The sequence below is a fragment of the Macaca fascicularis genome, chromosome 10, assembly GCF_037993035.2.
Source record: "Macaca fascicularis isolate 582-1 chromosome 10, T2T-MFA8v1.1".
Classification (NCBI taxonomy): Eukaryota; Metazoa; Chordata; class Mammalia; order Primates; family Cercopithecidae; genus Macaca; species Macaca fascicularis.
This window is the reverse complement of record NC_088384.1, coordinates 20,510,899-20,538,183: the sequence shown is the minus strand read 5'-3', so window position 1 is coordinate 20,538,183 and position 27,285 is coordinate 20,510,899. Positions and strand designations below refer to the sequence as shown.

Genomic DNA, 27,285 nt, shown 5'->3' with positions numbered 1-27,285 from the left:
CAGGTCCGAGAGTGTCCACGCTCCTTTTGTAGAGCGAGGATGTGGACGCTCCCACAGGATGCGGCCAGGCAGCGCCACCTCACGCCGGCAGAGGGTGCCGGCGAGACGCTGAGGGACACGGGAGTTTCTGAGCCAAACCTGCCACTTTAAGATAGGGAAACTGATAGGACACCCAAGAAAAAAAAAAAGGAAAAAAGAAAGAAGAAAAAATAAGATAGGGAAACTGGACTTTCTGAGGACTCTTCGCTTTGGAGCGTGGGAGATGGAGAGTGAGGTTCCGTAGAGGGGGTGCGGCTTCTGGGAGCCACTGAGACCTACCAGCGTGCATTCTACCATCCACAGCTACTGCTGAGCAGACTCTCTGTCCTGGGGTGAGGAAAGGAATTTGTTACTCAAAGGTGGGAAAATGCAAAGAGGGTTACAGCTGTTAGGCCACAACAGGGTCTTAAATCAGCTGGGTTATATTTACGGAATCAGGATTTACTTTTTTTTTTTTTAATGTGGCTATCTAATTCAATTAAAAATCTTGTCTTTTTCAGTGCTACTCTGCAGTGTTACCTCTGTTATATATAAATAGGCAACCATGGCTGGGCGTGGTGGCTCACACTTGTAATCTCAGCACTTTGGGAGGCCGAGGCGGGTAGGTTATTTGAGGTCAGGAGTTCAAGGCCAGCCTGGCCAACATGAAACCCCATCTCTACTAAAAATACAAAAATTAGCCAGGCGTGGTGTGGGCGCCTGTAATCCCATCTACTTGGGAGGCTGAGGCAGGAGAATCACTTCAACCTGGGAGGCAGAGGTTGAAGTGAGCCAACATCCTACCACTGCACTCCAGCCTAGGCGACAGACACCCTGTCTCAAAAATAAATAAATAAATAAGCAACCATATAAATATCTGGGAGTCTACTTATGAATATTGTACCCTATTCTACTCCTCCAGTGCATTTGTCTAACTATGCTGTCTTATTAAGTATAGCTTTATAGTCAGACTTGACATCTGGTTGTCTGTTAGTCCTCTAGCTTTGTTCTTTCTGCTTTTTTTTTTTTTTTTTGAGATGGAGTCTCATTCTGTCGCCCAGGCTGGAGTGCAGAGGCCCGATCGCGGCTCACTGCAACCTCCGCCTCCCAGGTTCAAGCGATTGTCCTGGGCGCCACCATGCCCAGCTAATGTTTTTTGTATTTTTAATAGAGATGGTGTTTCACCGTGTTAGCCAGGATGGTCTTGATCTCCTGATCTCATGATCCACCTGCCTCAGCCTCCCAAAGTGCTGGGATAACAGGTGTGAGCCACTGCACCTGGCCCTTTTTTTTTTGTTTTTGTTTTTGTTTTTTTTGAGACAGAATCTCGCTCTGTCGCCCAGGCTGGAGTGCAGTGGCTCAATCACAGCCTGAACCTCCGAGGCTCAAGCAATCTTCCCACCTCAGCCTCCTGAGTAGCTGGGACTACAGGCATGCACCACCATGCCCAGCTGATTTTTTTTTTTTTTTTTTTTTTTTTTTTTTGAGATGGAGTTTCCCTCTCATTGTCCAGACTGGAGTACAGTGACATGATCTGGACTCACTGCAACCTCTGCCTCCCGGGTTCAAGTGATTCTTTTGCCTCAGCCTCCCAAGTAGCTGGGATTACAGGTGCCCGCCATCATACCCAGCTAATTTTTGTATTTTTAGTAGACATGGGGTTTCACCATCTGGGCCAGGCTGGTCTCGAACTCCTGACCTCAAGTCATCCACCCGCCTTGGCCTCCCAAAGTCCTGGGATTACAGGTGTGAGCTACTGTGCTGGCTTTTTTTTTTTTTTTTTTTTTTTTGGGACAAAGTCTTGCTCTGTCACCCAGGCTGGAGTGCAGTGGCTCAATCACAGCCTGAACCTCCCAGGGTCAAGCAATCCTCCCACCTCAGCCTCCTGAGTAGCTGGGACTACATGCATGCACCACCGTGTCCAGCTGATTTTATTTATTTATTTATTTATTTATTTATTTATTTATTTATTTTGAGACGAGTTTCCCTCTCATTGTCCAGGCTGGAGTACAATGGCATGATCTGGACTCACTGCAACCTCTGCCTCCCGGGTTCAAGCGATTCTTTTGCTTCAGCTTCCCAAGTAGCTGGGATTACAGGTGTCGGCCACCACACCTGGCTAATTTTTTGTCTTTTTAGTAGAGACGGGATTTCACCATGTTGATCAAGCTGGTCGCGAACTCCTGGGCTCAAGTGATCCTCCTGCCTTGGCCTCCCAAAGTACTGGGATTACAAGCATGAGCCATCATGCCTGGCCTATGGCCTACATTTTCCTGTGGTGAGAGCCATGTGTAAGCCCACAGCCTCAGTGAGCCACCGCAGGCAGTCTAGCTTTGTTCTTCTTGAAGGCTGTCTTGACTATACTCGGCCTTTCGCACTTCCAGGTACAATGTAAGGCCAGCTCGTCAACCTCCACAGAAAAACCTTCCACGTTTCTATCAGGATTTCAAATTTCCATTGGGGAAATCAATGTGGGGAGACTCTACAGCTTTACATTATTGTGTTTTTTCTACCACGAACATGGTAAGTCCCTCCCTTTCTATAGGTCTTCTTTAATTTCAGTAACATTTTGTGATTTTTAGAATAAATATCTTGCATATCTTTCATTAGATTTATTCCTAGATATTTAATTTTTTATAGCATTACAAACTCTATTGTTTTTACATATTCATTTTCAAGTTGCTTGGCAGTAGCATATAGGAAGACAATTGATTTTTGCATATTAACCTTGCAGCCAGTGGCCTCACTGAATTGCTTACTCTAATAGTTTAACTGGAGATTTTAAAAAATTTTCTACATATGCATATTATATCACCTGGAAATAAAAGTGGTTTTCTTCCTTTCTGATCCTTATACCTTGGTTTTGTTTCATTGCACTGTCTTAATTGTACTGTCTGGGACCTCTGGTACAATGTTGACTAGAACTGGTCATCGTCTTTTTCCAGAGATCATCTTTTTTTTTTTTTTTTGAGATGGAGTCTCACTCTGTTGCCCAGGCTGGGGTGCAGTGGCGCAATCTCGGCTCACTGCAAGCTCTGCCTCCCGGGTTCACGCCATTCTCCTGCCTCAGCCCCCGAGTAGCTGGGACTACAGGCGCCCGCCACCATGCCCGGCTAATTTTTTGTATTTTTAGTAGAGACGGGGTTTCACCGTGTTAGCCAGGATGGTCTCGATCTCCTGACCTTGTGATCCGCCCTCCTCGGCCTCCCAAAGTGCTGGGATTACAGGCGTGAGTCACTACGCCCAGCCCCAGATGTCATCTTTAAACGATCATGTTTGCTGTAGGTTTGTTACTGATGTGTTTTATAAAAGAAAGTTTTCCATTTCTATTTTTCTTAGAGCTTTTATCTTGAATGAATGTTGAACTTTGTCAAATGTTTTCCTGCATCTATTGAGATGATCATGTGGTTTTTCTCCTTTATTTTATTAAATGTGGTAAAATACATGAACTGATTTTCATGTGTTAAACCTTGCATTCCTATAATAAACCAATTTGGTTGCATAAAAAAAGAGATAGGAAAACTGAACCCTAGGGAATCCTTGTTTGCACTATTTGTTTATTCAGCAGATTACGGGGTCTTGTTGCTGACTAGGCTGGTCTCGAATTCCTGGCGTCAAGTGATCCTCCTGCCTCAGCCTCCCAAAGTGCTAGAATTACAGGTGTGAGCCACTGTACCTGGACTTTTTATTTCTTTGGACAAAAATTCCAATCAAGATTTTTATTTCCCAGAGCACACATTGTGGTGATGGAATATTGTGTACCCTGTGGGGGTTGGCAGGATAAAGGGATTAATACATATAAAGCTTATTAGAACAGGACCTAGTACAGGACGGGCGCAGTGGCTCATACCTGTAATCCCAGCACTTTGGGAGGCCAAGGAGGGCAGATCACCTGAGGTCGGGAGTTTGAGACCAGCCTGACCAACGTGGTAAAACCCCCTTGCTACTAAAAACACAAAAATTAGCCGGGCATGGTGTGCATGCCTGTAATCCCACTCGGTAGGCTGAAGCAGGAGAATCACTTGAACCTGGAGGCGGAGGTTGTGGTGAACCGAGGTGGTGCCACTGCACTCCAGCCTGGGAAACAAGAGCAAAACTCCGTCTCAAAAACAACAACAAATATATATATATATGTTAGCTGGGCATAGTGGCGGGCGCCTGTAGTCCCAGTTACTTCAGAGGCTGAGGCAGGAGAATTGCTTGAACCTGGGAGGTGGAGGTTGCAGTGAGCCGAGATCGCGTCACTGCACTCCAACCAGGCGATGGAGTGAGACTCTGTCTCAAAAAAAAAAAAAAAGTACCTAGCACAGTGTTCGCTTTCATTATCAGTTCCTTCCTTACCTCATAAAGACCCCGTGAACTCCATTTTGCAGGTTAGAAAACAGGCTCACAAAAGTGAAATGAGTGAACTGTGCATTTGGGACTTGAACCCAACATGTCTCTGCACTCATCTTGAGAGTCGGGAGTTTCTTCCTTAGAGTGGGTTCGTGGTCTCACTGACTTCAAGAATGAAGCCGCGGACTTTCGCGATGAGTGATACAGCTCTTTTCTCTTTTTCTCTTTTCTTTTCTTTTTTCTTTTTTTTTTTTTTGAGACGGAGTCTCACTCTGCCGCCCAGGCTGGAGTACAGTGGCCGGATCTCAGCTCACTGCAAGCTCCGCCTCCCGGGTTCACGCCATTCTCCTGCCTCAGCCTCTGGAGTAGCTGGGACTACAGGCACCCGCCACCTCGCCCGGCTAGTTTTTTTGTATTTTTTAGTAGAGACGGGTTTCACCGTGTTAGCCAGGATGGTCTCGATCTCCTGACCTCATGATCCGCCCGTCTCGGCCTCCCAAAGTGCTGAGATTACAGGCTTGAGCCACCGCGCCTGGCCTCCTCCCCTGCCCTCCCCTCCCCTCCCCTGCCCTACCCTCCCCTCCCCTCCCCTCTCCTTTCTTTTTTGAGACGGAGTCTCGCTCTGTCACCCAGGCTGGAGTGCAGTGGCCGGATCTCAGCTCACTGCAAGCTCCGCCTCCCGGGTTAACGCCATTCTCTTGCCTCAGCCTCCCGAGTAGCTGGGACTACAGGCGCCCGCCACCATGCCTGGCTAATTTTTTATATTTTTTAGTAGAGATGCGGTTTCACCATGTTAGCCACATTGGTCTCGATCTCCTGACCTCACAATCCACCTGTCTTGGCCTTTCAAAGTGCTGGGATTACAGGCTGTTTCAGCTCATAAAGGTGGTACGGACCCAAAGAGTGAGCAGCAGCAAGACTTACTCTGAAGAGCGAAAGGACAAAGCTTCCACAGCATGGAAGGGCACCCAAGCAGGTTGCAGCTGCTGGCTGGGGGTGGGCGTGGGGGGGTGGTGGCCAGCTTTTATTCCCTTATTTGTCCCCGCCCACATCCTGCTGATTGGTCCATTTTACAGGGTGCTGATTGGTGCATTTACAATCCTTTAGCCAGACACATCGCACTGATTGGTGCATTTACAATCTTCTAACTAGACAGAAAAGTTCTCCAAGTCCCCACTCAACCCAGGAAGTCCAGCTGGCTTCACCTCTCAATCTCAGGCATAAGCAGATCGCTCTTTCTGCCATCTTTATGTGCTGCCATAATGGTGTGCATGAATGTCCTGGCTGATGCTCTCAAGAGCACCAACAATGCCAAAAGAGAGGCAAACACCAGGTACCTATAAGGTCGTGCTCCAGTGTCATCATCTGGTTTCTAACTGTGGTGATGAAGCATGGTTACATTGGCGAAGTTGAAATCATTGATGATCACAGAGCTAGGAAAACTGCTGTGAACCTCACAGGCAGGTTAAACAAGTGTGAAGTAATCAGCCCCAGATGTGATATGCAACTCAAAGATCTAGAAAAATGGCAGAATAATCTGCTCCCATCCTGACAGTTTAGTTTCATTGTACTCACAATCTCAGCTGGCATCATGGACCACAAAGAGGCAAGACAAAAACACACAGGAAGGAAAATCCTGGGATTCTTTTTCTAAGGATGTAATATGCATTTGCAGATAAAATGCCTACAATTAAAAAAAAAAAAAAAGAACAGATCACCAGATTCGGATGCCAGTTCTCTTCTTCATGTTTTCTTCAGCAAACACACCAAGTCCGTCACCGTCCTCTTTTCCCTTTGAATCTAGGGACTCCTTCTCAATACTGAGCCAAGGCTGCATTATGACTTTCATGGATGCTAGGGTTTTCTCTTTTTTTAATTTTTATTTTTATTTTGAGATGAAGTCTTGCTCTGTCACCCAGGCTGGAGTGCAGTGGCGCAGTCTTGGCTCACTGCAACCTCCACCTCCTAGGTTCAACCGATTCTCGTGTCTCAGCCTCCTGTGTAGCTGGGATTACAGGAGCATGCCACCATGCCCAGATAATATTATTTTTAGTAGAGACAGGATTTCACCATGTTAGTCAGGCTGGTCTCAACCTCAAGTGATGCGCCCACCTCGGCCTCCCAAAGTGCTGGGGTTACAGGCATGGGCCACTGTGCCCGGCCTCTTTTTTCTTTTTTTTAGAGCCAGGGTCTTGCTGTGTTGCCCCAGCTAGTGTTGAACTCCTGACCTCAAACAATGCTCCTGCCTTAGCCTCCTGAGTAGCTGGGATATGGACACATGCCTCCATTAAATATACATAATATACATAAATATTATATATATATTTGACTTTCAATTGCTTTGGTAAAAAGATAACTATAATCTAGGCTGGATTCATTATTATTAGTATACGTTTCCTTTTTTTTTTAATAACGTTAACTTCCCAGTGTATCCTTCTCATTTTAAAGGATATTAAAAACATTTTCGGCCAGGCGCGGTGGATCATGCCTGTAATCCCAGCACTTTGGGAGACTGAGTCGGGCAGATCATGAGGTCAGGAGATTGGGACATCCTGGCTAACATAGTGAAACCCCTTCTCTACTAAAAATACAAAAAATTAGCCAGGCGTGGTGGCAGGCTTCTGTAGTCCCAGCTACTTGGGAGGCTGAGGCAGGAGAATGGCGTGAACCCGGGAGGCGGAGCTTGCAGTGAGCTGAGTTCACGCCACTGCACTCCATCCAGCCTGGGTGACAGAGTGAGACGCCATCTCAAAAAAAAAAAAAAAAAATTTTCATGGACCCCCTAAAAGTATGGTGGGCCCTAGACAATGAGCCTACTGTGCCTTCTAGGGAAGTCAAGTCTGCACTGAGTCTTTTGTTTGCACCCTGCTAACTTCCCCTTCACTAACTTGATTGTAAAGATATAAAAATAATAGGCTTGGCTGGGCATGGTGGCTCATATCAATAATCCTAGCACTTTGGGAGGCCCAGGCAGGGAGATCACTTGATGTCAGCAATTCGAGGCCACCCTGGCCAACATGGTGAAACCCCTCTCTACTAAAAATACAAAAATTAGCCGGGCATGGTGGTGTGTGCCTATAATCCCAGCTACTCAGGAGGCCGAAGCTGGAGAATTACTTGAACCTGGGAGGCAGAGGCTGCAGTGAGCCAAGATTGTGCCACTGCACTCTAGCCTGGGTGATAGAGCGAGACTTTGTCTCAAAGAAAAAAAAAAAAAAAAAGCTTAGAGCTGTTATTTAATGTCTGTTTTCTATAAATATTTGAGTATATTGTCAATATGATTGGTCCTGTCCAAACTGTTCACATAGTAAGCTATCTCTAATACTCTGTTTACTGCTGTGGGAATATGAATTCACCCTGGCTTTCTGAAGGGCAAAATCAAAACCCTAAAAACATTTTTTGACCCAGTAATTCCATTTTTCGGAATTAGCCCCAAAGTAATCATCAGAGAGAGGACTGTTAGGTCAAGCTTGTTTATTAGAATACCATTTATTGTGGTGAAGAATTGGGGATACAACCTAAGCATGTCACAGCAGGGGATGAGTTAAATAAATGAGAGTACCTCCATAGGATGGAAAACCATGCAATTGTTAAAAATGATGCAGCAGCCTGGGCATGGTGGCTCACACCTGTAATCCCGGCACTTTGGGAGGCTGAGGTGGGTGGATCACCTGAGGTCAGGAGTTTGAGACCAGCCTGGCCAATATGGTGAAGCCCCGTCTCTACTAAAAATACAAAAATTAGCCGGGCATGGTGGCGGCTGCCTGTAATCCCAGCTACTTGGGAGGCTAAGGCAAGAGAATTTCTTGAACCCAGGAGGCAGAGGTTGCAGTGAGCCGAGATCACACCCCTGCACTCCAGCCTGGGCGAGTGAGACTCTATCTCAAAAAAAAAAAAAAAAAAAGATGCAGCATAGATTGACAGACATGGAGAATGTTCGTGGTTATGGTATTCAATAGCAAGAAAAAAGCAACAAAAGCAGTAATATAGTAATATCAATTGGGAGTTGTGATGCTGTGGGCTGCAAGTCACAGAAACCCCAATTTAAACTGGCTTAAACAATAAAGGGAGCTGGTTGTGGTGGCTTGTGTCTGTAAACCCAGCTACTCAAGAGGCTGAGGCAGGAGGATAACTTGAGGCCAAGAGTTCCAAACTACCCTGGACAACATAGTGAGAACCCATCTCTAAAAAAACATATTTAAAATCTAGCCAGGTATGGCAGTGCCTGTAGTCCCAGCTACCCCAGAGGCTGAGGTGGGAGGATTGCTTGAGCCCAGGAGTTGGAGACTACAGTGAGCTATGATGATGCCACTGCACTCCAACCTGGGAGACAGAGTGAGACCCCATCTCCTATAAAAAATAAAAAATAATGCAGTGAGCCTAGATCGCATGACTGCACTCTAGCCTGGGCAATGTAAGACCCTGTGTCAAAAAATAATAAAAATAAAGGGGCAGGGCCCAGTGGCTCATGCCTGTAATCTCAGCATTTTGGGAGGCCAAGACAGGTGGATCATTTGAGGTCAGGAGTTGGAGACTAGCCTGGCCATCATGGTGAAACCCCCTCTGTACTAAAAATACAAAAACTAGCTGGGCATGATGGTGCACACCTGTAATCCCAACTACTCAGGAGGCTGAGGAAGAGATTGCTTGAGCCCGGGAGGTGGAAGTTTCATTGAGCCAATATTGCGCCATTGCACTCCAGCCTGGGTGCCAGAGTGAGACTCAGTCTCTAAATAAATAAATAAATAAATGGAATCTGTTGGCTCAAATAATTTTAAAAGTCCAGGCCAGGTGCGGTGACTCACGCCTGTAATCCCAGCACTTTGGGAGGCTGAGGCGGGCAGATCACCTAAGGTCAGGAGGTCCAAACCAGCCTGGCCAACATGGCGAAACCCCGTCTCTACTAAAAATACAAAAATTAGCCAGGCGCAGTGGTGGGTGCCTGTAATCCCAGCTACTCAGGAGGCTGAGGCAGGAGAATTGCTTGAATCCGGGTGGCAGAGGTTGCAGTGAGCCGAGATTGCGCCATTGCACTCCAGCCTGGGCGACAGAGTGAGACTCCGTCTCAAAAAAAAAAAAGAAAAAAAAAGTCCAATGGCAGGTAGGGCTTCAGGTGAGGTTTGATCCAGTTAATGATCCACCGAAACCTGGTGTCTCTCCATTCTGCTTTCCATAATGTCAGTTTATCAGTAGGCCAATTTTCTGCATGGTGTCAAGATGGCTGACAGCAGTAACTAGAGCCACTGAGCTCTTCATTTACATCTAATGGAAGGGAGATCATCTTTTTTGGCAACCTCCTCAGGAGAGAAAATAAGCTTCCTTTCCCAAAAGCCCTGAGCAAAAATTTCCTTATATCTCACTAGTCCATTCATGATCTAATCATGTGCCTGGGGAAATGGGAATTGCTCACTGGCTTAACCAACTGGGACCCATTCCTGAAGCTGTGGGTGGGGTCCACCATATTCCAGTTCCTGTTAAGGAGATGGGCTGCAACCTTAACAGGATCCTAACCCTAACCCTAACCCTACTGTGTTGCTGGACATTGTAGTGGCAACACAGTAACCAACCAATTTTATAAAGCATGTATAGGCCCAGTCTTGGTGGCTCACGCCTGTAATCCCAGCACTTGGGAGGCTAAGGCAGGTGGATCACTTGAAGCCAGGAATTCGAGACCAATCTGGCCAACATGGCAAAACCCTGTCTCTGCTAAAAATACAAAAATTAGCTGGGCATGGCGGTGCACGTCTGTAATCCCAGCTATTCGGGAGGCTGAGGCAGGAGAATTGCTTGGACATGGGAGGTGGAGGTTTCAGTGAGCCGAGATCATGCCACTGCACTCCAGCCTGGACGACAGAGTGAAACTCTGTCTCAAAAAATAAATAAGTATATATATAAAATATATAACATGTATATGTAAATATACATATATATAAATATATATGCATATTATATACAACATGTATATATAAATATATATGCCTAGACACCCCCACCAAAAAATGTCTATAAGGAAACAGTCCAAAAAGTCAGAACGATTATTTCCTGGTGGATGAAATTATAGGTAAATGTTTTCCTTCTGTGTTTTATATAATAGGCATGAATTACCTAAACACAAACAGTAAACTTTGTTTACAAAAATAATGGAACATATCCCCCTGTTTCCTTCTACTCCAACCCCTACCCCAGTAAGAGCCTCAGAGTAACTGAAGCCAGACGCCCCATGGAGTTGTCGTTTTTTCTGCTGACAGAGCCAAACCCCAGTACCCCATGGGCCCTGGTTGTTTGCTGGACAGATGCCACCAAACCACTCTCACTGCATTAGCCCGGATGCTGTGGCCCCTAAAGGCCACAGCTTGGGCTGCTTAGGATTGACCAACCAGCCAGAGGAACCAGTGGTGGAGACTGTGACCATAATAGTACCAGGAACATTGTGGCATCAGCAGCATGGGAAGCCCAAGATCTCCCAAGACAGATCTCTGCCCGTAATCCATGCCTCTTATGTGGCAGCATGTAATTTAGGACAGTAGTCTTCCTCGGGTGGGCTGAGGTTGGGGATTAGTCTGTGACAGGGTCAGGCTCAGACAGGGTCTAGGTCAGCCCTTAGTTGACTAATCTGTAGCCTAGGGCTAGATTCAGGGCTCAGTCCATGATTGGGCTTAGTCTTCAGTCTGTGACCAGGAGCCAGGCTCAGTCTGTGACCAGGGTCATGGCTCAGTCAATGACTAAGTTCAGGGCTCAGTCTGTGACCAGATTCAGGGCACAGTCTTCCGTTAGGGCTCAGTGTGTGACCAGAATTGCATGATCCAAGGTCAGAATTCAGTCTATGGTCAGAGTTCAGTCAATGATTAGACTCAGGACTCAGTCTTTGACCAAGATTAGGCCTCAATCTTCTACCAGAGTCAGGTTTAAAAGGTTAGTCTGACTCTTCTTCCAGAGTCAGTCTAAAAGGTTAGTCTGAGCTGAGGCTATAATTCAGTCTGTGACTAAGACTCAGTCTTAGAGTAGGATAAGGGCTTGATCTGGGCCCAGAACCAAGGTCTTAAGTTGGGATCAACCTAATTCAGGCTTAGATCAGTGGGTGATTAGAGTCGGGGTTCATTCTAAGGTGATGTCAGAGCTCAGTCAAGAGCTGGACTAGTGGCTCAGTCAACAGCAGGAGTAGGGTTCAAGAGGGAGGATCAGGACCATGACCAGGGCTTTATTTGGCTCTATGCTGTGTTCTGAGCTCCAATAAAGAAGTTTTTGGAGGCATGGGAGCCCAGAGCAGGTCAGTCTGCAAGAAATGAGAGCCCCGAGGCAAGCTTAGCAGGGTCTGGTGGCTACAGGAACCTTCCCCTGGCCTGCTGAGGCCGGGTGTCCTAGAGCCTCTAACCTACATGGCTCTGCTGCTTGAGATCCCCTCGCACCAGAATAAAAATAGCCACTCACTTCAGAGCAGCTGACAGCGGGTGCTGGGCTGCCTGGGAGGAGGGGGAGCCAAAGAGAAGGAGGAGGGAGGCCTGAGCTCAGCCCCAGCTGTGTGACCTTGGGAAAGTCACTCCTCCTCCTCCAGCCCATTTCCTGAGTGGCAGAATGGGGAGTGAGGATGACATCTGCCTCAGAGGGTGAGAATGAAGTGCTGGGGACATAACATGTGACACTTGTTACCAACAAGAAACCCTGGAGTGAAGTCTTGGGAGAAAAAAATGCTCTTTTGTGCCCTGTATACTTCCTTCTCAGGGAAGCTCTCCCTGATAACCCCCTCTTTCACCTTCCCACAATATCCTGTATCACCCTCTACACCTTCGCAGATGGTAGCCACAGCACGACCTCCCTCCTGGTGGGCCTGGGTCAGGGTGACCAGGGAGAGAAAGGAAGGAGGACAGACCCTCAGTACCATTGCCATCCTTGGGTGCCCCTGGAGAGTGAACTGAGGAAGAGGAGGAGGAAAAAGACTTCTCTCCCTTCCCTGCTCATGGTATGTTTACTCCAAGCCAAAGGGCCGGAGGGCACATGTCCAAATTTCTCATCCTTTCACAGCCAGAACCTTCCTTCCCCATCCATGCTTTGTACCTGCTGTTCTCTCTTCTTTCCAGCCAGGGCGTTTCTCTTCTTCAATTTGGCAACACGGACTCTCCTTCAAAGAAGGGGTTCAACAGTCAGCTCCTCTGTTGGGGAGAATTATCCACTGCCTCTCTAGGAGCTCCATGCTCTGTCCTCTCTCTACTCGCTGTGTAATCCCTGGGCCTCGGTTTCTTCCTCTGTCCAATGGGGACCTCACTACCAACCTCACAGGGTTACTATGGAGAGTAACTGGAATACTCTGTCTATCGTTAGCATCCTCCCTTCCTATCCCTGACCCACGCAGCCTGAAGGACAGCACTGAGTTTCCAGGAGTGGGCTGGATGAGCCCTGGCCCCTGCCTCAGTACACCCACCCTCCTCCCCCACCAAGAGTGAGGGCAAGGAGGGAGCCAGAAAGGGCTTCCGGAGACAGCCGTCTCCAGGGGGGCGGTTCTCCCTGACAGCGGCCCCCAGCCTGCCGCCCTGAGCCCCAGAGCCTGTTATCAACCTCCTTAGTCATCACACCAGGAGCTCAAATATAGCTCCAACTCACTCCCTTTTCAGCTGGGGTCCGCCCCCCACCCCCTTCTCCTGACAAGGCCAGGCTTAGATCTCAGAGCCCCTTCCTTGTCCTCCCAGGAGAGTAACCACTCTCAGCCTCAGTTTCAGCATCCACCACATGGGCAGGCTGAAGTCGATGGTGATGATGATGATGATGATAAATACAGAGCAGCCACCTTTATGGACAGCTTGCTGTGCCAGGCTCTATGCTAAACATTTCATATATATTATCCTGTTGAATCTTCACCAGCACTCCTAGGAGGTGTCTGCTGTTTTAATCTCCCTTACACAAATTGGGAATCAGAGTGACCTCCTCAAGTAAGTCAGTGGTAGGGCCAGAAACAAAGTGCCCTGCAAGGTCTGAGCTCAGGGAGCGGGTGGTGGGAAATCCTGGGTTGCCCTCCTGAGGCAGAGGAGCCCTCTGCAGACACATTTGCATGACATTTGCCTGGCTTCCAAAGGGCACCGATGCCCCTGTCTCAGCCCTAGATGGCTGAGCCCTAGCACTGGTCCCAGAGGCCTGGATCTGCCCATCATTTCATCCAGGATTACATCAGAAGCTGGGTAGTCTTGGGGGCTCCCATTTTCTTTTTCTTTTTTCTTTTCTTTTTTCTTTCTTTCTTTCTTTTTTGTTTTGAGACAGGCCTCACTCTGTCGCGCAGGCTGGAATGCAGTGGTGCGATCTCGGCTCATTGCAACCTCCACCTCCCAGGTTCAAATAATTCTCCTGTCTCAGCCTCCCAAGTAACTGGGACTACAGGCATACACCACCACACCCAGCTCATTTTTGTATTTTTAGTGGAGATGGGGTTTCACCATGTTGACCAGGCTGGTCTCGAACTCCTGACCTCAGGTAGTCTGCCCACTTCAGCCTCCGAAAGTGCTGGGATTACCGGCATGAGCCACCGGGCCCGGCTCAGGGGCTCCCATTTTCTTATTTGTAAAATAGGAGTCAGAGGATGAGACAGGATGAGTTCAAATCTTCCTTTTTCTGGTAACCTTAGCATCACCACCAGGTCTACTCTCACATCCTCCCTGACTGCCACCTCCAACTCCAACACTATGTCTTTCATTAACACGACACCATTATCAGTATTGGTACCATCATCACCTCTACCTTTGCCATCACCATCACCTCCACCACCTTCACCACCACCACTGCCAGCCCCCTACTTCCATCATCATAATTAAATACATCATCACATCCACCACAACAATCGCCTTCCCCGTCACCACTGTCACTATCTCCACCGTCACTGTCCAAAGACCTTTCTACCCCAACACCCTAATATGGCCTGAGTCTCTGCCCCTGCAAATTCCAGCAGAGATGCTGGCCTGAAAATACAGACTAGACCTACAGACAGTCAAGCAGAGGTAGGAAGTGCCTTCAGGAGAGGAAAGAGAGGCATCTGCCTTTGTGTAGGAGACTGCACAGGCCCATGCAGATGCTCCATGTTGGTTAACAAACACTCCCGTGGGCCTGTTGGGGACTATGCCTTGGGCTGGGTCCTGGCTGTAGCAGTTCTCAGGCCTGTTTTTAACTCTCTTGCCAGTCTCTTACCCCACTGCGGGGCCCTTCTCCACCCAAGTTCCCTTCCCCCAGATACCCCAAAGGGCTGGTGCTAGTCTTAGGGTCACTAAGTTTTCTCACTGAAACACAGGAGACCTTCTCAGTCCACAGGTGACCTTGAGCAAGTTCCCCTCCCAAACCACACCCAGTGAATACTGGAGAGAGGAAAACTGACAGAACCCGAGCTGGGTCAGGCCTGGCTGTGGGGACATCTGAGGGCAGCTAGGTGTCTGCAGAAGAGGAGGAGCTAGTGCTGAGGCCTGAGGTGGGAAAGGGCTGCAGTGGCTGGAGCCTGAGTGTCTGGTTCTGGGTTGGGAAGGCTAGAGCCTGGGACTGACAGTAGGAGTGGTGGGGGGTGGTGGCACCAAGACCTGAAAATGGGGCAAGGGTGGGGGCCGGGGCAAGCTCTGAGCTGGCAGGGATTCAGGAAAGTCACAGGATCAGGGCAAGAACTCAATTGTCTCTGAGGCCCTGGAGAGGATGCTGACCTCTGAACCACCTGTCCTACCTTAACGCAGGTGTGTTAATGCCCGTCCCTGGAGCAAAGGGCTGGCGAGGCCTACAGCAGAAAGGTGGGGGTAGACAGACAGCCTCCTTCATGCTACCAGTTGGGACCTGGGCCAGGCAGATGGGTACACTCTCCCCTCCCCACCCCATGGCTGTTCCAGCCTCAGCAACCAGTTTGAAGGATTTCCAGGGGGTAGCCACCTTGCTCTGGCCTCTTCCAGGCTGGAAGTGGGAGCCTGTGCCTTTAAATTCTCAGCAGGTTGAAATGGCTGATGACATCACTGGTTCCCGGGAGCGGTAGAGCTGGAGCCGGAGCCCGAGGGAGCCCAGGCTGCTGGGGGCTGCAGACATGGAGGGCCAGAGCAGCAGGGGCAGCAGGAGGCCAGGGACCCGGGCAGGCCTGGGTCCCCTGCCCATGCCCCAGGGTGTTGCCCAAACTGGGGCACCCTCCAAGGTAAGACCCCTGAGACCCAGTCCCCCCCACTTTCCTGATCCCTGGTTCCACACCCCCCCCAACATACACTGCAGGCACCCTGGTGCTGACTGAGGGGCTGATACTTTCCTGTGCTCGGTGAGCAGGGGCTAGGTAAAGAGAGCACCCTGGGGGCTGAGGGGCAGTGACAGGATGCCCGGAGACAGATGAAGTTAGCCATCACCAGAACCCCTTGGGAGAGTCCTGGACTGGGTATCAGAGGACCCAGCTGAGCTCCAGCTTTGCTGTGTGACCTTGGGCAAGTTGCTTTTCCTCTCTGAGCCGATGCAAAATGAGGGGGCTTGTCACTGGAGACTGAAACTGTGACATCTGGGATGGCTAAGTTGTTAGTGCTGGAGGCGGTGTGATAGTTGGGGGGAAGCCGGCACACAGTGTGACACTTGGAGCCAAGGAGGGTGCCTAAAATGCAGCCTCAAAGAGCTGAGTTTGAGAAGGGAGGCGGAGATGGAGTTTTAGGTACTCTGAACTGAGGAGGATACGGGACAGAGACAGAACTGCGTCTCCAGAGGCAAGGCTTCCCTGGGCCCTGTTACCCTACCCAGGGCCACCCTGGGGCAAGTATAGACCTTCTTCTGCCCTCCTTGGCAAAGGACACTTTATCCTGTCTTCTGGAGACAGGGGACATAGAGAGAATAGATGGAGAAGGAGGAGAGGTCGCTATGGGACTCCGTGACTCCCCGCCCCTCCCACCTGCCGGACACAAAAAGGATACCTGCTTGCCTGTCCTTTCAGGTCAGGGAGAAAGTGGAGGATGTAAGAGGGCACAACCTGGGCACAGAGAGATGTGACACCAGGATCAACTTAGAATCCTGGACTTGCTCTGAATGCTAGATTCACACTTGGTGAAGATGGACTCTTCCACGGGGCTGGATGGAATTCTAGCAAATGTTGGGTTCATAAATGCAGACAATGTGAGACGAAAATTCCCCAGAATATAATGTGGCCAGGGTCCCTAGACCCCATCCCTTCATTTTACAACAGAGAAACTGAGGCCCTGGGCAGAGAGATACTTGCGTAAGGTCACCCAGAGCTGGGCTTTGAATCTACACAGCCAGTCTCAGCTCCCAGCTCTTGCTCCTGAGTGGAGCTCTGGGAATGAGTAAGAGAACAGAGAGGGCTGTAACCAAGGGATTTGGATGTTTAGGGGCTGGTGGAGAACTGAGGGTTTCTGGGCATCATGAAGGAAGGGGGGGGTATTTAACAGGCTGCACCCATAGGTCTATATTTTGGCAATAGAAAAAGAAAAGAAACAGGCTGCCCCCAGTGTGCCCAGACCTGGAATGTCAGGTCAGTAGCCGTGGCTGGGGGAGCTTCAGGGACCGCAGTGGGAGGGTTGCCCAGGAAAGCTGCCCAGAATGGGCAGGATGTGGGTACCAGCCAGGAAGGCAAGGCAAGTCATCAGGTTCAGGTTCGCACTCTGCCTCATTTGAGTCAGGGTCTTAGTTTCCCCGTCTGTGAAAGAGGTTTCAGACTTAAAGGAGGGGTTAGGGTTTTGTGTCCTATCTCCTCCAAGACAGAAGTTGACCCGCAGCAGAATAGATTGAGGTGAGATAGTAGGAAGAACTTCCTTGGAAAGATGTGCCTTTCTTAGTTAGATGAAATCTGCCAGGGTCTATATGGAAGTTGGGGCCCAATGCCCTTGTTAGGGTCACTCTGAATCTTTGACTTGTCCTCCACAAGGTGGACTCAAGTTTTCAGCTCCCAGCAAAGAAGAACGCAGCCCTAGGACCCTCGGAACCAAGGTTGGCTCTGGCACCTGTAGGGCCACGGGCAGCTATGTCAGCTTCCTCAGAAGGACCGGGGCTGGCTCTGGCATCTCCCCGACCAATCCTGGCTCCACTGTGTACCCCTGGAGGGCAGAAAACAGCTCCTGCCCACCCAACATCTGTGGGCCAGCTGGTGATGTCTGCCTCAGCTGGACCAAAGCCTCCCCCAGTGACCACAGGCTCAGTTCTGGCTCCGACGTCCCTGGGGCAGCTGGTGATGTCTCCCTCAGCGGGGCCAAGATCTCCCCCAGCCACCCTGGGGCCCAGTCTGGCCCCAACCTCCAGAGACCAGAAGCAGGAGCCACCTGCCTCCGTGGGACCCAAGCCAACACTGGCAGCCTCTGGCCTGAGCCTGGCCCTGGCTTCTGAGGAGCAGCCCCCAGAACTCCCCTCCACCCCTTCCCCAGTGCCCAGTCCAGTTCTGTCTCCATCTCAGGAACAGGCCCTGGCTCCAGCATCCGCGGCATCAGGCCCAGCCTCTGTGGGACAGACACCAGCTAGAAAGAGGGATGCCCCAGCCCCTAGACCTCTCCCTGCTTCTGAGGGGCATCTCCAGCCTCCACCTCAGACATCTGGTCCTACAGGCTCCCCACCCTCCATCCAAACCTCCCCAGACCCTCGGCTCTCCCCCTCCTTCCGAGCCCGGCCTGAGGCCCTCCACAGCAGCCCTGAGGATCCTGTTTTGCCACGGCCACCCCAGACCTTGCCCTTGGATGCGGGCCAGGGTCCTCCAGAGCCTGGCAACCGCTCCCCTGGACTTCTGTCCCCCACCTTCCGGCCTGGGGCCCCCTCAGGCCAGACTGTGCCCCCACCTCTGCCCAAGCCACCCCGATCACCCAGCCGTTCCCCAAGCCGCTCCCCCAACCGCTCTCCCTGTGTTCCCCCAGCCCCTGACATGGCCCTCCCAAGGCTTGGCACCCAGAGTACAGGGCCTGGCAGGTGCCTGAGCCCCAACCTTCAGGCCCAAGAAGCCCCAGTCCCAGTCACCACCTCCTCTTCTACGTCCGCCCTGTCATCCTCCCCTTGGTCAGCTCAGCCCACCTGCAGGAGCGACCCCGGCTTCCGGTGAGAGAGCCCTCTCCCAAGAAAGGTGGCTGGGCTTAGCTCTGAGGTTAGCCATTCTTCCAGGGGGGATGGCCTGCTCTACTTCAGCTTCCCTCTCTGAGGAAGAGTCTTTGGGGAGGGGCTTGCTGGGCTCCCTGTCTCTGAAACTCTCAGAAGACAGCATCCCCTCCTAAGGAACTTGCCACCTCTCAGTTGACCTCCCCAGGGAGAATGTGGCAGGGGGACAAGATGCGGGGTCTCCTGTGGGTCCTTCTTAGGGCTTTGGCCCACACCTGCCTCCATTTAGTTCCCCAGGGAGTCCTGTGAAAGGAAGCTTGAGGGTGAGGGAGTGGTGCCAGTACTACACCCTCATATGCCCCTGCCTGCAGGATCACTGTGGTCACATGGAACGTGGGCACCGCCATGCCCCCAGACGATGTCACATCCCTCCTCCACCTGGGCGGTGGCGACGACAGCGGTGGCGCAGACATGATCGCCATAGGGTGAGGTGGCAGGGCATGCGGACCCCCTCCTGAGCCCCTCGGGCCTTCCAGGCTCTCCACCCATGGCAGGGGCTTCCAGGGTGCCTCTCTAATCCCATGGCCACCCCGCCCCCATCCCTCCAGGTTGCAGGAAGTGAACTCCATGCTCAACAAGCGACTCAAGGACGCCCTCTTCACAGACCAGTGGAGTGAGCTGTTCATGGATGCGCTGGCGCCCTTCAACTTCGTGCTGGTAACGCACCCCTCACCCCCTGGACGGCAGAGACCCTGCTGAATTCCTGGCTCCAGCTGTACCCTGGCTCACTGTGGGGCCCGCTGGGCCTCTGTGGCCGGGTCCGTGACATGGGTGGGTGGAGGAGCAGACCTGAAGGTGGGCGCGAGGGCGGGGGAGTCGTGTTCTGTCCCCCAGCCGCGTGGCCTCCCACTGCAGGTGAGTTCGGTGCGGATGCAGGGTGTCATCCTGCTGCTGTTCGCCAAGTACTACCACCTGCCTTTCCTGCGAGACGTGCAGACCGACTGCACGCGCACTGGCCTGGGCGGCTACTGGGTGAGCCTTCGAGCTGTCCCAGAAGGGGATGGGACATGACGGGGGCCTTAGATTAGTCCCCTGGCCCCATACACCAGAAAGGTCCCCTTCCCATCCTCCACCCTTTACCCTGCGGCCCACCCCTCCCCATGAACCGCCCAATACCTCATCCTATTCCTCTAGTATCCCAGTGTTGTCCCTCATTTCCCTAGGACCCACCCACCTTCCACCCACATCTCCTCTCGACACCCCCCCCAACCTCCCCCCACCTCACCTCCTGGCCTAAGCCCCGCCCATGAGCCACCCTACCCTGCCTCCATAGGGTAACAAGGGTGGCGTGAGCGTGCGCCTGGCAGCCTTCGGGCACATGCTCTGCTTCCTGAACTGCCACTTGCCCGCACATATGGACAAGGCGGAGCAGCGCAAGGACAACTTCCAGACCATCCTCAGCCTCCAGCAGTTCCAAGGGCCAGGCGCACAGGGCATCCTGGATCATGAGTATGGGCTGGGGTGGGGCCAAATGGAGCTTGGGTGGGGCTAGTGATGGGGGTTTTTGTACCAGCTTAGGTGGGGCTTATGGAGAGAGGCGGGGCCTATGGGGGTGAGTGCCCACCCAGACTACTTGTAGGAACATGAAAGCAGAGAACAGTTGGCTGGGGAGGGGCGGAGCCTATGGGGTGGAGCTTTGCTGAGGGGCAGGGCCTTGCTGAAGGTCAGAAGCTAATTTCCTGTAGACGAGTCCCCCGATCTTCCTCTGCTCTTTGGCAGGCTGGAGGCTCTGGCACTAATCACCCACTCACTACATCCCTTCGGGTTGGATGGGGCCTGGAAAGATCTGGGCTGAGCCCTTATCCCCCATGGACCCATTGACACCCCCCACTGCCCCCCACTTCTCCACCATCCCCCACCCCAAACAGCCTCGTATTCTGGTTCGGGGACCTGAACTTCCGCATTGAGAGCTACGACCTGCACTTTGTCAAGTTTGCCATCGACAGTGACCAGCTCCATCAGCTCTGGGAGAAGGACCAGGTGGGGTCCTTGTCCCCAGAAGCACACAGAGCTAAGCCCCGCCCATGAGCCACACGACCCTGCCTCCCTAGGGTAACAAGGGTGGCGTGACCATGCACCTGGCAGCCTTCGGGTTGCCAGAGCATGTCCCAGGACATGCCTGTACCTTAGGCTATGGTCCCTGTCCTCACCTACCCCACCCCTCCTCGGCACAGCAGAGCCCAAGCTGTTGTCCAATCTGCTCTCCTGGACCCCCCACAGCTCAACATGGCCAAGAACACCTGGCCCATTCTGAAGGGCTTTCAGGAGGGGCCCCTCAACTTCGCTCCCACCTTCAAGTTTGATGTGGGTACCAACAAATACGACACCAGGTGAGCTCAGTCCGAGGAGGGATGGGGAAGTGAGCTGAGGTCTTCTCAAAAAGGGAGACTTTGGGAAGAGGGGCAGGAGGCAAGGTGGAGGGTTGTGCCTTGATCCCCAGCCCCTGAAACTTGGGGTACCCCTGCTCACTGCAGTGCCAAGAAACGGAAGCCAGCTTGGACAGACCGTATCCTGTGGAAGGTCAAGGCTCCAGGTGGGGGTCCCAGCCCCTCAGGACGGAAGAGCCACCGACTCCAGGTGACGCAGCACAGCTACCGCAGCCACATGGAATACACAGTCAGCGACCATAAGCCTGTGGCTGCCCAGTTCCTCCTGCAGGTGAGTTCTGGCCTTATCTTCCCTGCATAATATCCCCAGACCCAACTTGGCACACCACTGCCCCTCACCATTACCCTTTGTATAACCCCTTGTACCTGCCCTCAGCAGCATCCATTTGTTGTAACAGAGTGGGAATGGGGTTGCGATCTCCATTTTCAGATGAGGAAGCTGAGGCTCAGACACATGGCATCACTTGCCCAGGGTCACACAGCTAGTAAGAGAAACAGTTAGGATTTGAATCCAAGTGAGTTTGGTTTAAGAGTCCATGCCTTTTCTTTTCTTTATTTTTTTTTTTGAGACAGAGTCTCGCTCTGTCACCCAGGCTGGAGTACAGTGGCACAATCTTGGCTCACTGCAAGCTCCACCTCCCGGGTTCAAGTGATTCTCCTGCCTCAGCCTCCCGAGTAGCTGGGATTACATCACCCGCCACCATGCCCAGCCAATTTTTGTATTTTTAGTAGAGACAGGGTTTCGCCATGTTGGCCAGGCTGGTCTTGAACTCCTGATCTCGTGATCCACCCACCTCGGCCTCCCAAAGTGCTGGGATTACAGGCGTGAGCTACCGTGCCCAGCCAACTTTTTTTTTTTTGAGATGGAGTCTTGCTCAGCCACCCCAGGTTGGAGTGCAGTGGCACAATCTCAGCACACTGCAACCACCATCTCCTGGGTCTAAGCGATTCTGCCGTCTCAGCCTCCCAAGTAGCTGGGATTACAGGCACCTGCCGTCATGCCCAGCTGATTTTTGTATTGTAATAGAGACAAGGTTTCACCAAATTGGCCAGGCTGGTCTTGAACTCCTGACCTCAGGTGATCCACCTCAGCCTCCCAAAGTGTTATGATTACAGACATGAGCCACTGCGCCCGGCGCCTTATTTTTTTTTTTTAAATGGATTCTCACTCTGTCGCCCAGGCTGGAGTACAGTGGTGTGGTCTTGGCTCACTGCAACCTCTACCTCCTGGGTTCAAGTGATTCTCCTGCCTCAGCCTCCTGAGTAACTGGGATTACAGGTGCCTGCCACCACGCCTGGCTAATTTTTGTATTTAGTAAAGATGGGTTTTTGCCATGTTGGCCAGGCTGGTCTCGAACTCCTGACCTCAGGTGATCCGCCCACCTTGGCTCCCAAAGAGCTGAGATTACAAGGTATGAGCCACCACACCCAGCCTTAGAGCCCATGCCTTTTCTACTAATCTCTAACTCCTGTCTTCTGAGAAAGGTTTAGAGCAATTTATCTTAAAATTCACTTACAGGCTGGCACAGTGGCTCACACCTGTAATCTCAACACTTTGGGAGGCTGAGATAGAAGGATTGCTTGAGCTCAGGAGTTCAAGACTGGCCTGGGCAAGACAATGAGACATCTCTAAAAAAAAAAATCAAAAAAAGGCCGGGCATGGTGGCTCACGCCTGTAATCCCAGCACTTTGGAAGGCCGATGTGAGCTGATCACATGAGGCCAGGAGTTTGCGAACAGCCTGGCCAACATGGTGAAACCCATCTCTACTAAAAATACAAAAATTAGCCGGGCGTGGTGGTGCATGCCTGTAATCCCGGTTGCTTGGGAGGCTGAGGCACAAGAATCACTTGAACCTGGGAGGCAGAGGTTGCAGTGAGCCAGTATCGTGCCAGTGCAATCCAACCTGGGTGACATGAGCAAGACTGTGTCTCAGGGAAAAAATAAAATTTAGCTAGGTGGTGCACACCTGTATTCCCAGCTATTTATGAGGCTGAGGTGGGAAGATCACTGGAGCTTGGAATATCTAGGCTGCTGTGAGCTGTGATCATACCACTACACTTCAACCTAGGCAAAATTAGCCAGGTGCGGTGGCAGGCACCTGTTGTCCCAGCTACTCAGGAGGCTGAGACAGGAGAATGGCGTGAACCCGGGAGGCAGAGCTTGCAGTGAGCTGAGATCCGGCCACTGCACTCCAGCCTGGGTGACAGAGCGAGACTCCGTCTCAAAAAAAAAAAAAAAAAGAAAAAAAAAATCACATATACATCGTAGTTTTCACTACTAGTGTCTTAAAAATAACAAATAAGATATAAAAATTCGCATATATAATAAGACCAGCAAAATCAAACTCCATGTAACATTCATTCATATTCATTCATTCATTATTTACTGAGTACTTACTGTCTTACCATATGCCAAGCATTATGAGAATGTGTAGTGATGGGGAGGGAGAGCAAAGATATAAAAAAATACAAAGCTAAACTCTAAGTAGTTACTATAATTTAGTATTGTATTTAGGATTGAGGTTCCTGGTTGCTGACATCAAAAGGGGAAATTCTAGAATCTCAGAACCAGACCTGTGAGACCATGTAGTCCAACTCTCTTTTTTTCTCTGGTGGGATCTGAGGCTCCTCGTGGGGTAGGCACATGCCCCAAACCATATACAGGCTCTTCAGTGGCAGGGCAGGGTAGATCCCATCTTTTCAGCCCTGAAACCCAACTCTGGGCTCTTCGAGTCTCTTGATCTGATAAGAGGGAGCCCGGTAGGCCAGAAAATGTTTTTCCTGGTAACTTTGTCACATGGCCAGTCAGTGGGACATTGGCCGATATCTTTAGCTAGGAATGGAAATATCCCCACGCTTGGCCTGCCATGACCTCTGGCAAAAGGGTCGGGCATGAAGATTTAACCCACAATCAGGGACCTTGCCTGGAAAATCACTTCTTTTGAACCCCACCATGTCCTTCCCGCCTCCTCCAGGACTGTGTCCCTTTAAAAACATTTCCCAGCCAGGTGCAGTGGCTCACGCCTGTAATCCCAGCACTTTGGGAGGCTAAGGCAGATGGATCACTAGGTCAGGAGTTCCAGACCAGCCTGGCCAACATAGTGAAACCCTGTCTCTACTAAAAATACAAAAAAAATTAGCTGGGCATGGTGGCGGACACCTATAGTCCCAGTTACTTGGGAGGCTGAGGCAGGAAAATGGCGAGGACCCGGGAGGCGGAGGTTGCAGTGAGCTGAGACCGTGCCACTGCACTCCAGCCTGGGTGACAAAGCAAGACTCCATCTCAAAAAAAAAAAAAAAAAAAAAAAAAAATTACCATTGAATGAGTACCTACTACATGCCAGGCCTATGTCGTGTACTTTACATATGTCATCCCTTTGAATGCCTCAGTAGGCCCTGAGATGTCCCAGTTCTCCTCTCTGTTTTACTGATGAGGGAAACTGAGGCTCAGAGAACTTAAATCTTTTACCCAAGGCAATGCAGTCAGAATAGGGCTCAGTAGGGGTTTTGACGCTGCAAGTCCTTGGAGGGCTTTTTCAAAGGTCTACCCTTGCCTGCCCCTGCTGTTAGGAACACAGGAACAGGGAAAGAATGTGCCAGTTACTTCTGGAACAGCTTGGCTCGGAAGCTGAGGGAGGGAAACCTGAAACTAGGTAAACAGGGGATCAGACAAAGATCTGGAATTGGCACCAACTGAGCCCTTCCCTGAGGGACAGAGGTGGGGCCAATATCCTGGCAGCCTGCCACCTCAGCAGCTCCACCCATTCAGGTGGTACCCCTGGTGGGTCTGGGTTGACCTTGGGGAAAGGATATTCATGGTTATAACTTTCCTTCATGGACTGATGACAAGGTAATAGTAGCCACTTAGTACTTAGACTCAGTTGGAGAAACTGAACCTTGGGATGGTTAGAGCCTGCCCTGAGGTCACATAGCGAGTTAGTGGTAGAGCCTGGAAGTGGACTGAGGTCTCCGTCCTCCCACTCAGAGCTCTTCTTGCCTGCTCAGGAATATTCAGCTTACCCCAAATACCTAGTGCATCATAGGATTTTACTGGTCTTCCTTGCTAGCATAGAGATAAATCATTTATTGAACACTTACTGGTATACTGGGAAATTTATGGGATGCTTTGCAAATGGTATCTCACTGAATCTGCTGAACAACTCCAAGAGTAAAATAAGAGTCTCTGAGTTTGGCCGGGCACGGTGGCTCATGCCTATAATCCCAGCACTTTGGGAGGCTGAGGTGGGTGGATCATTTGAGGTCAGGAGTTCAAGAACAGCCTGGCCAACACAGTGAAACCCCACCTCTACTAAAAATATGAAAATTAACCAGGCATGGTGGCGGTGCCTGTAGTCCAAGCTACTAGGGAGGCTGAGACAGGAGAATCACTTGAAGGGATTGCAGTGAGCCGAGATCACACCACTGCACTCCAGCCTGGGTGACAGAGCCAGACTCCGTCTCAGAAAAAGAAAAAAAAAAAAGAGTCTCTGAGTTTACAGATGAGGGCCCTAGCATTCAGAGAGGCTGAGGAACTCACCCAGCCTGTCAACGCAGAGCCAGAGCCAAATCCAGGATCTACTAGCTTCAAAGCCATGTTCTCACTCACTCCCTAAGGAGGCTGTGGGCAGAAGGAGCCCTGGGCTGGGAGGCAGCACAGGGCTTGGTATTTATACTAGACCTGTTCTGCCTCAGTTTCCCAGTCTGTAAAGTGGCCCTTTGTCTCAGGCAATTTGTGCTAAGACCCAACAGCCCTAAGTGTGTGGGATACTAGAGGGTCTCCCCTGATGTGGCCCCTGCCCCTGCCTTGCCTGGACAGTTTGCCTTCAGGGACGACATGCCACTGGTGCGGCTGGAGGTGGCAGATGAGTGGGTGCGGCCCGAGCAGGCGGTGGTGAGGTACCGCATGGAAACAGTGTTCGCCCGCAGCTCCTGGGACTGGATCGGCTTGTACCGGGTGAGAGGGGCAGTGGCGATCAGCGACTCAGGGAAGCAAGGGGCCTGGAGGAGCGGCTGAACAGCATGGTGGGGTCACTGGCTTGTCCAAATCTTGATGCCACACTGGGAGACTGCTGGGATCAGACATTATAGGGTCACAACACTGATTCCACAACACTGATCCCCCAGGTGGGTTTCCGCCATTGCAAGGACTATGTGGCTTATGTCTGGGCCAAACATGAAGATGTGGACGGGAATACCTACCAGGTACTTAAAAGGAGCAAGAGTCAGGGGAAGTCCCTGTTGCCTTTGGGACCTCAGGACTCGCCTTGGGGTCTCTCAGGTGGCCTCCCTGACCCCCAACTTAGGCTTATACCCCTGGGCCCACCAGGTAACATTCAGTGAGGAATCACTGCCCAAGGGCCACGGAGACTTCATCCTGGGCTACTACAGCCACAACCACAGCATCCTCATCGGCGTCACTGAACCCTTCCAGGTAAGTAGGCCAGACTGCTGGGCTGGGGGTGCCTAAAGACTTTTGTCAAATGCCACAGCCCTTACCTTCTGCTCCTTGAGCTCAGACAAATAAACTGACCTCCCAAGATCTGCCAACGAGAGAGGTAGATCTCGGGAGGTCAGGCCTCAGTGGCTGGGTTGGGGAGCAGGGTGCCCCAGTGACCAGCATTTCCCCCAGATCTCGCTGCCTTCCTCGGAGTTGGCCAGCAGCAGCACAGACAGCTCAGGCACCAGCTCAGAGGGAGAGGATGACAGCACGCTGGAGCTCCTTGCACCCAAATCCCGCAGCCCCAGTCCTGGCAAGTCCAAGCGACACCGCAGCCGCAGCCCGGGACTGACCAGGTTCCCTGGTCTTGCCCTACGGCCCTCATCCCGTGAACGCCGTGGTGCCAGCCGTAGCCCCTCACCCCAGAGCCGCCGCCTGTCCCGGGTGGCTCCTGACAGGAGCAGTCATGGCAGCAGCCGGGGCAGTAGTGAAGAGGGGCCCTCTGGGTTGCCTGGTCCCTGGGCCTTCCCACCAGCTGTGCCTCGAAGCCTGGGCCTGCTGCCCGCTTTGCGCCTAGAGACTGTAGACCCTGGTGGTGGTGGCTCCTGGGGACCTGATCGGGAGGTCCTGGCCCCCAACAGCCTGTCTCCCAGTCCTCAGGGTCATCTGGGGCTGGAGGAAGGGGGCCTGGGGCCCTGAGGGTGGGGCAGGCAGATGGGCCAAGGTGACCACCGTTCTGCCTCAATCTTTTGCAAGCCCACCTGCCTCTCTCCTGCTGCTCCTCTAGCTGTATCTGCACCTGCCTCTCTATCCTGGCCAGGGGTGGACAACTGGGGTCCCCCAAAGCTCAGTCCTGGCACCTCAACTGTGACAATCAGCAAAGCCCCGCCCAGGCCCCCATCTGGGATAATGGGGGAACTCTGGCAGATTTCCCAATCCTGGAGGTCATCCGTTAGGAATTAAATTCTCCAGCCTCACTCTCGGCTCTTTCCTACTTGTTAGTAGTCTTGGGATGGGGGTAGACAGAGGCAGGGACTAAAGAGGTG

At 51.5% G+C, this 27,285-nt stretch overlaps 1 protein-coding gene and 2 long non-coding RNA genes across 11 annotated transcripts; 2 read left to right on the top strand and 1 right to left on the bottom strand.

Moving 5' to 3' along the window:
* Window positions 1-3: 3 nt before the first annotated feature.
* On the bottom strand, window positions 4-25,748 carry LOC141407851 (uncharacterized). 3 transcript variants are annotated; one of them, XR_012418837.1, is made up of 6 exons: window positions 25,611-25,748; window positions 21,168-21,283; window positions 12,406-12,469; window positions 5,929-6,037; window positions 319-366; window positions 4-144 (listed from the first exon to the last, which is right to left on the bottom strand). It is a non-coding gene; the product is annotated as an uncharacterized lncRNA (long non-coding RNA). The 3 variants fall into 3 exon arrangements; XR_012418835.1 differs by lacking the exon at window positions 5,929-6,037; XR_012418836.1 differs by lacking the exon at window positions 4-144 and having other exon boundaries at window positions 229-366.
* LOC107131019 (uncharacterized) lies at window positions 144-4,551 on the top strand. The gene is made up of 3 exons (XR_001493945.4): window positions 144-371; window positions 2,403-2,541; window positions 4,392-4,551. It is a non-coding gene; the product is annotated as an uncharacterized lncRNA (long non-coding RNA).
* INPP5J (inositol polyphosphate-5-phosphatase J) lies at window positions 15,362-27,216 on the top strand. Of its 7 annotated transcripts, XM_015457500.3 has the most exons (14): window positions 15,362-15,487; window positions 17,207-17,268; window positions 18,180-18,357; window positions 18,726-18,839; window positions 18,963-19,071; window positions 19,270-19,386; window positions 19,688-19,863; window positions 20,283-20,394; window positions 20,635-20,744; window positions 20,889-21,072; window positions 25,619-25,756; window positions 25,927-26,004; window positions 26,129-26,233; window positions 26,432-27,216. In XM_015457500.3, exons 3-14 carry the CDS (start codon window positions 18,188-18,190, stop codon window positions 26,936-26,938), a joined length of 1,920 nt encoding a protein of 639 aa, XP_015312986.3. In that variant the 5' UTR covers window positions 15,362-15,487; window positions 17,207-17,268; window positions 18,180-18,187; the 3' UTR covers window positions 26,939-27,216. The 7 variants fall into 7 exon arrangements, with proteins under 7 accessions (XP_015312986.3, XP_065378340.1, XP_015312985.3 ...); XM_065522268.1 differs by lacking the exon at window positions 17,207-17,268; XM_015457499.3 differs by having other exon boundaries at window positions 17,207-18,357.
* Window positions 27,217-27,285: the final 69 nt, after the last annotated feature.

Bases quoted from the DNA above. Each gene is read 5' to 3' on its own strand.
- INPP5J (XM_015457499.3), top strand. From the start codon at position 15,383: ATGGAGGGCCAGAGCAGCAGGGGCAGCAGGAGGCCAGGGACCCGGGCA. The intron at 15,488-17,206 runs GTAAGACCCCTG...GTCCTCCACAAG, and splicing joins AAACTGGGGCACCCTCCAAG to GTGGACTCAAGTTTTCAGCT. The intron at 25,757-25,926 runs GTGAGAGGGGCA...CTGATCCCCCAG, and splicing joins ACTGGATCGGCTTGTACCGG to GTGGGTTTCCGCCATTGCAA.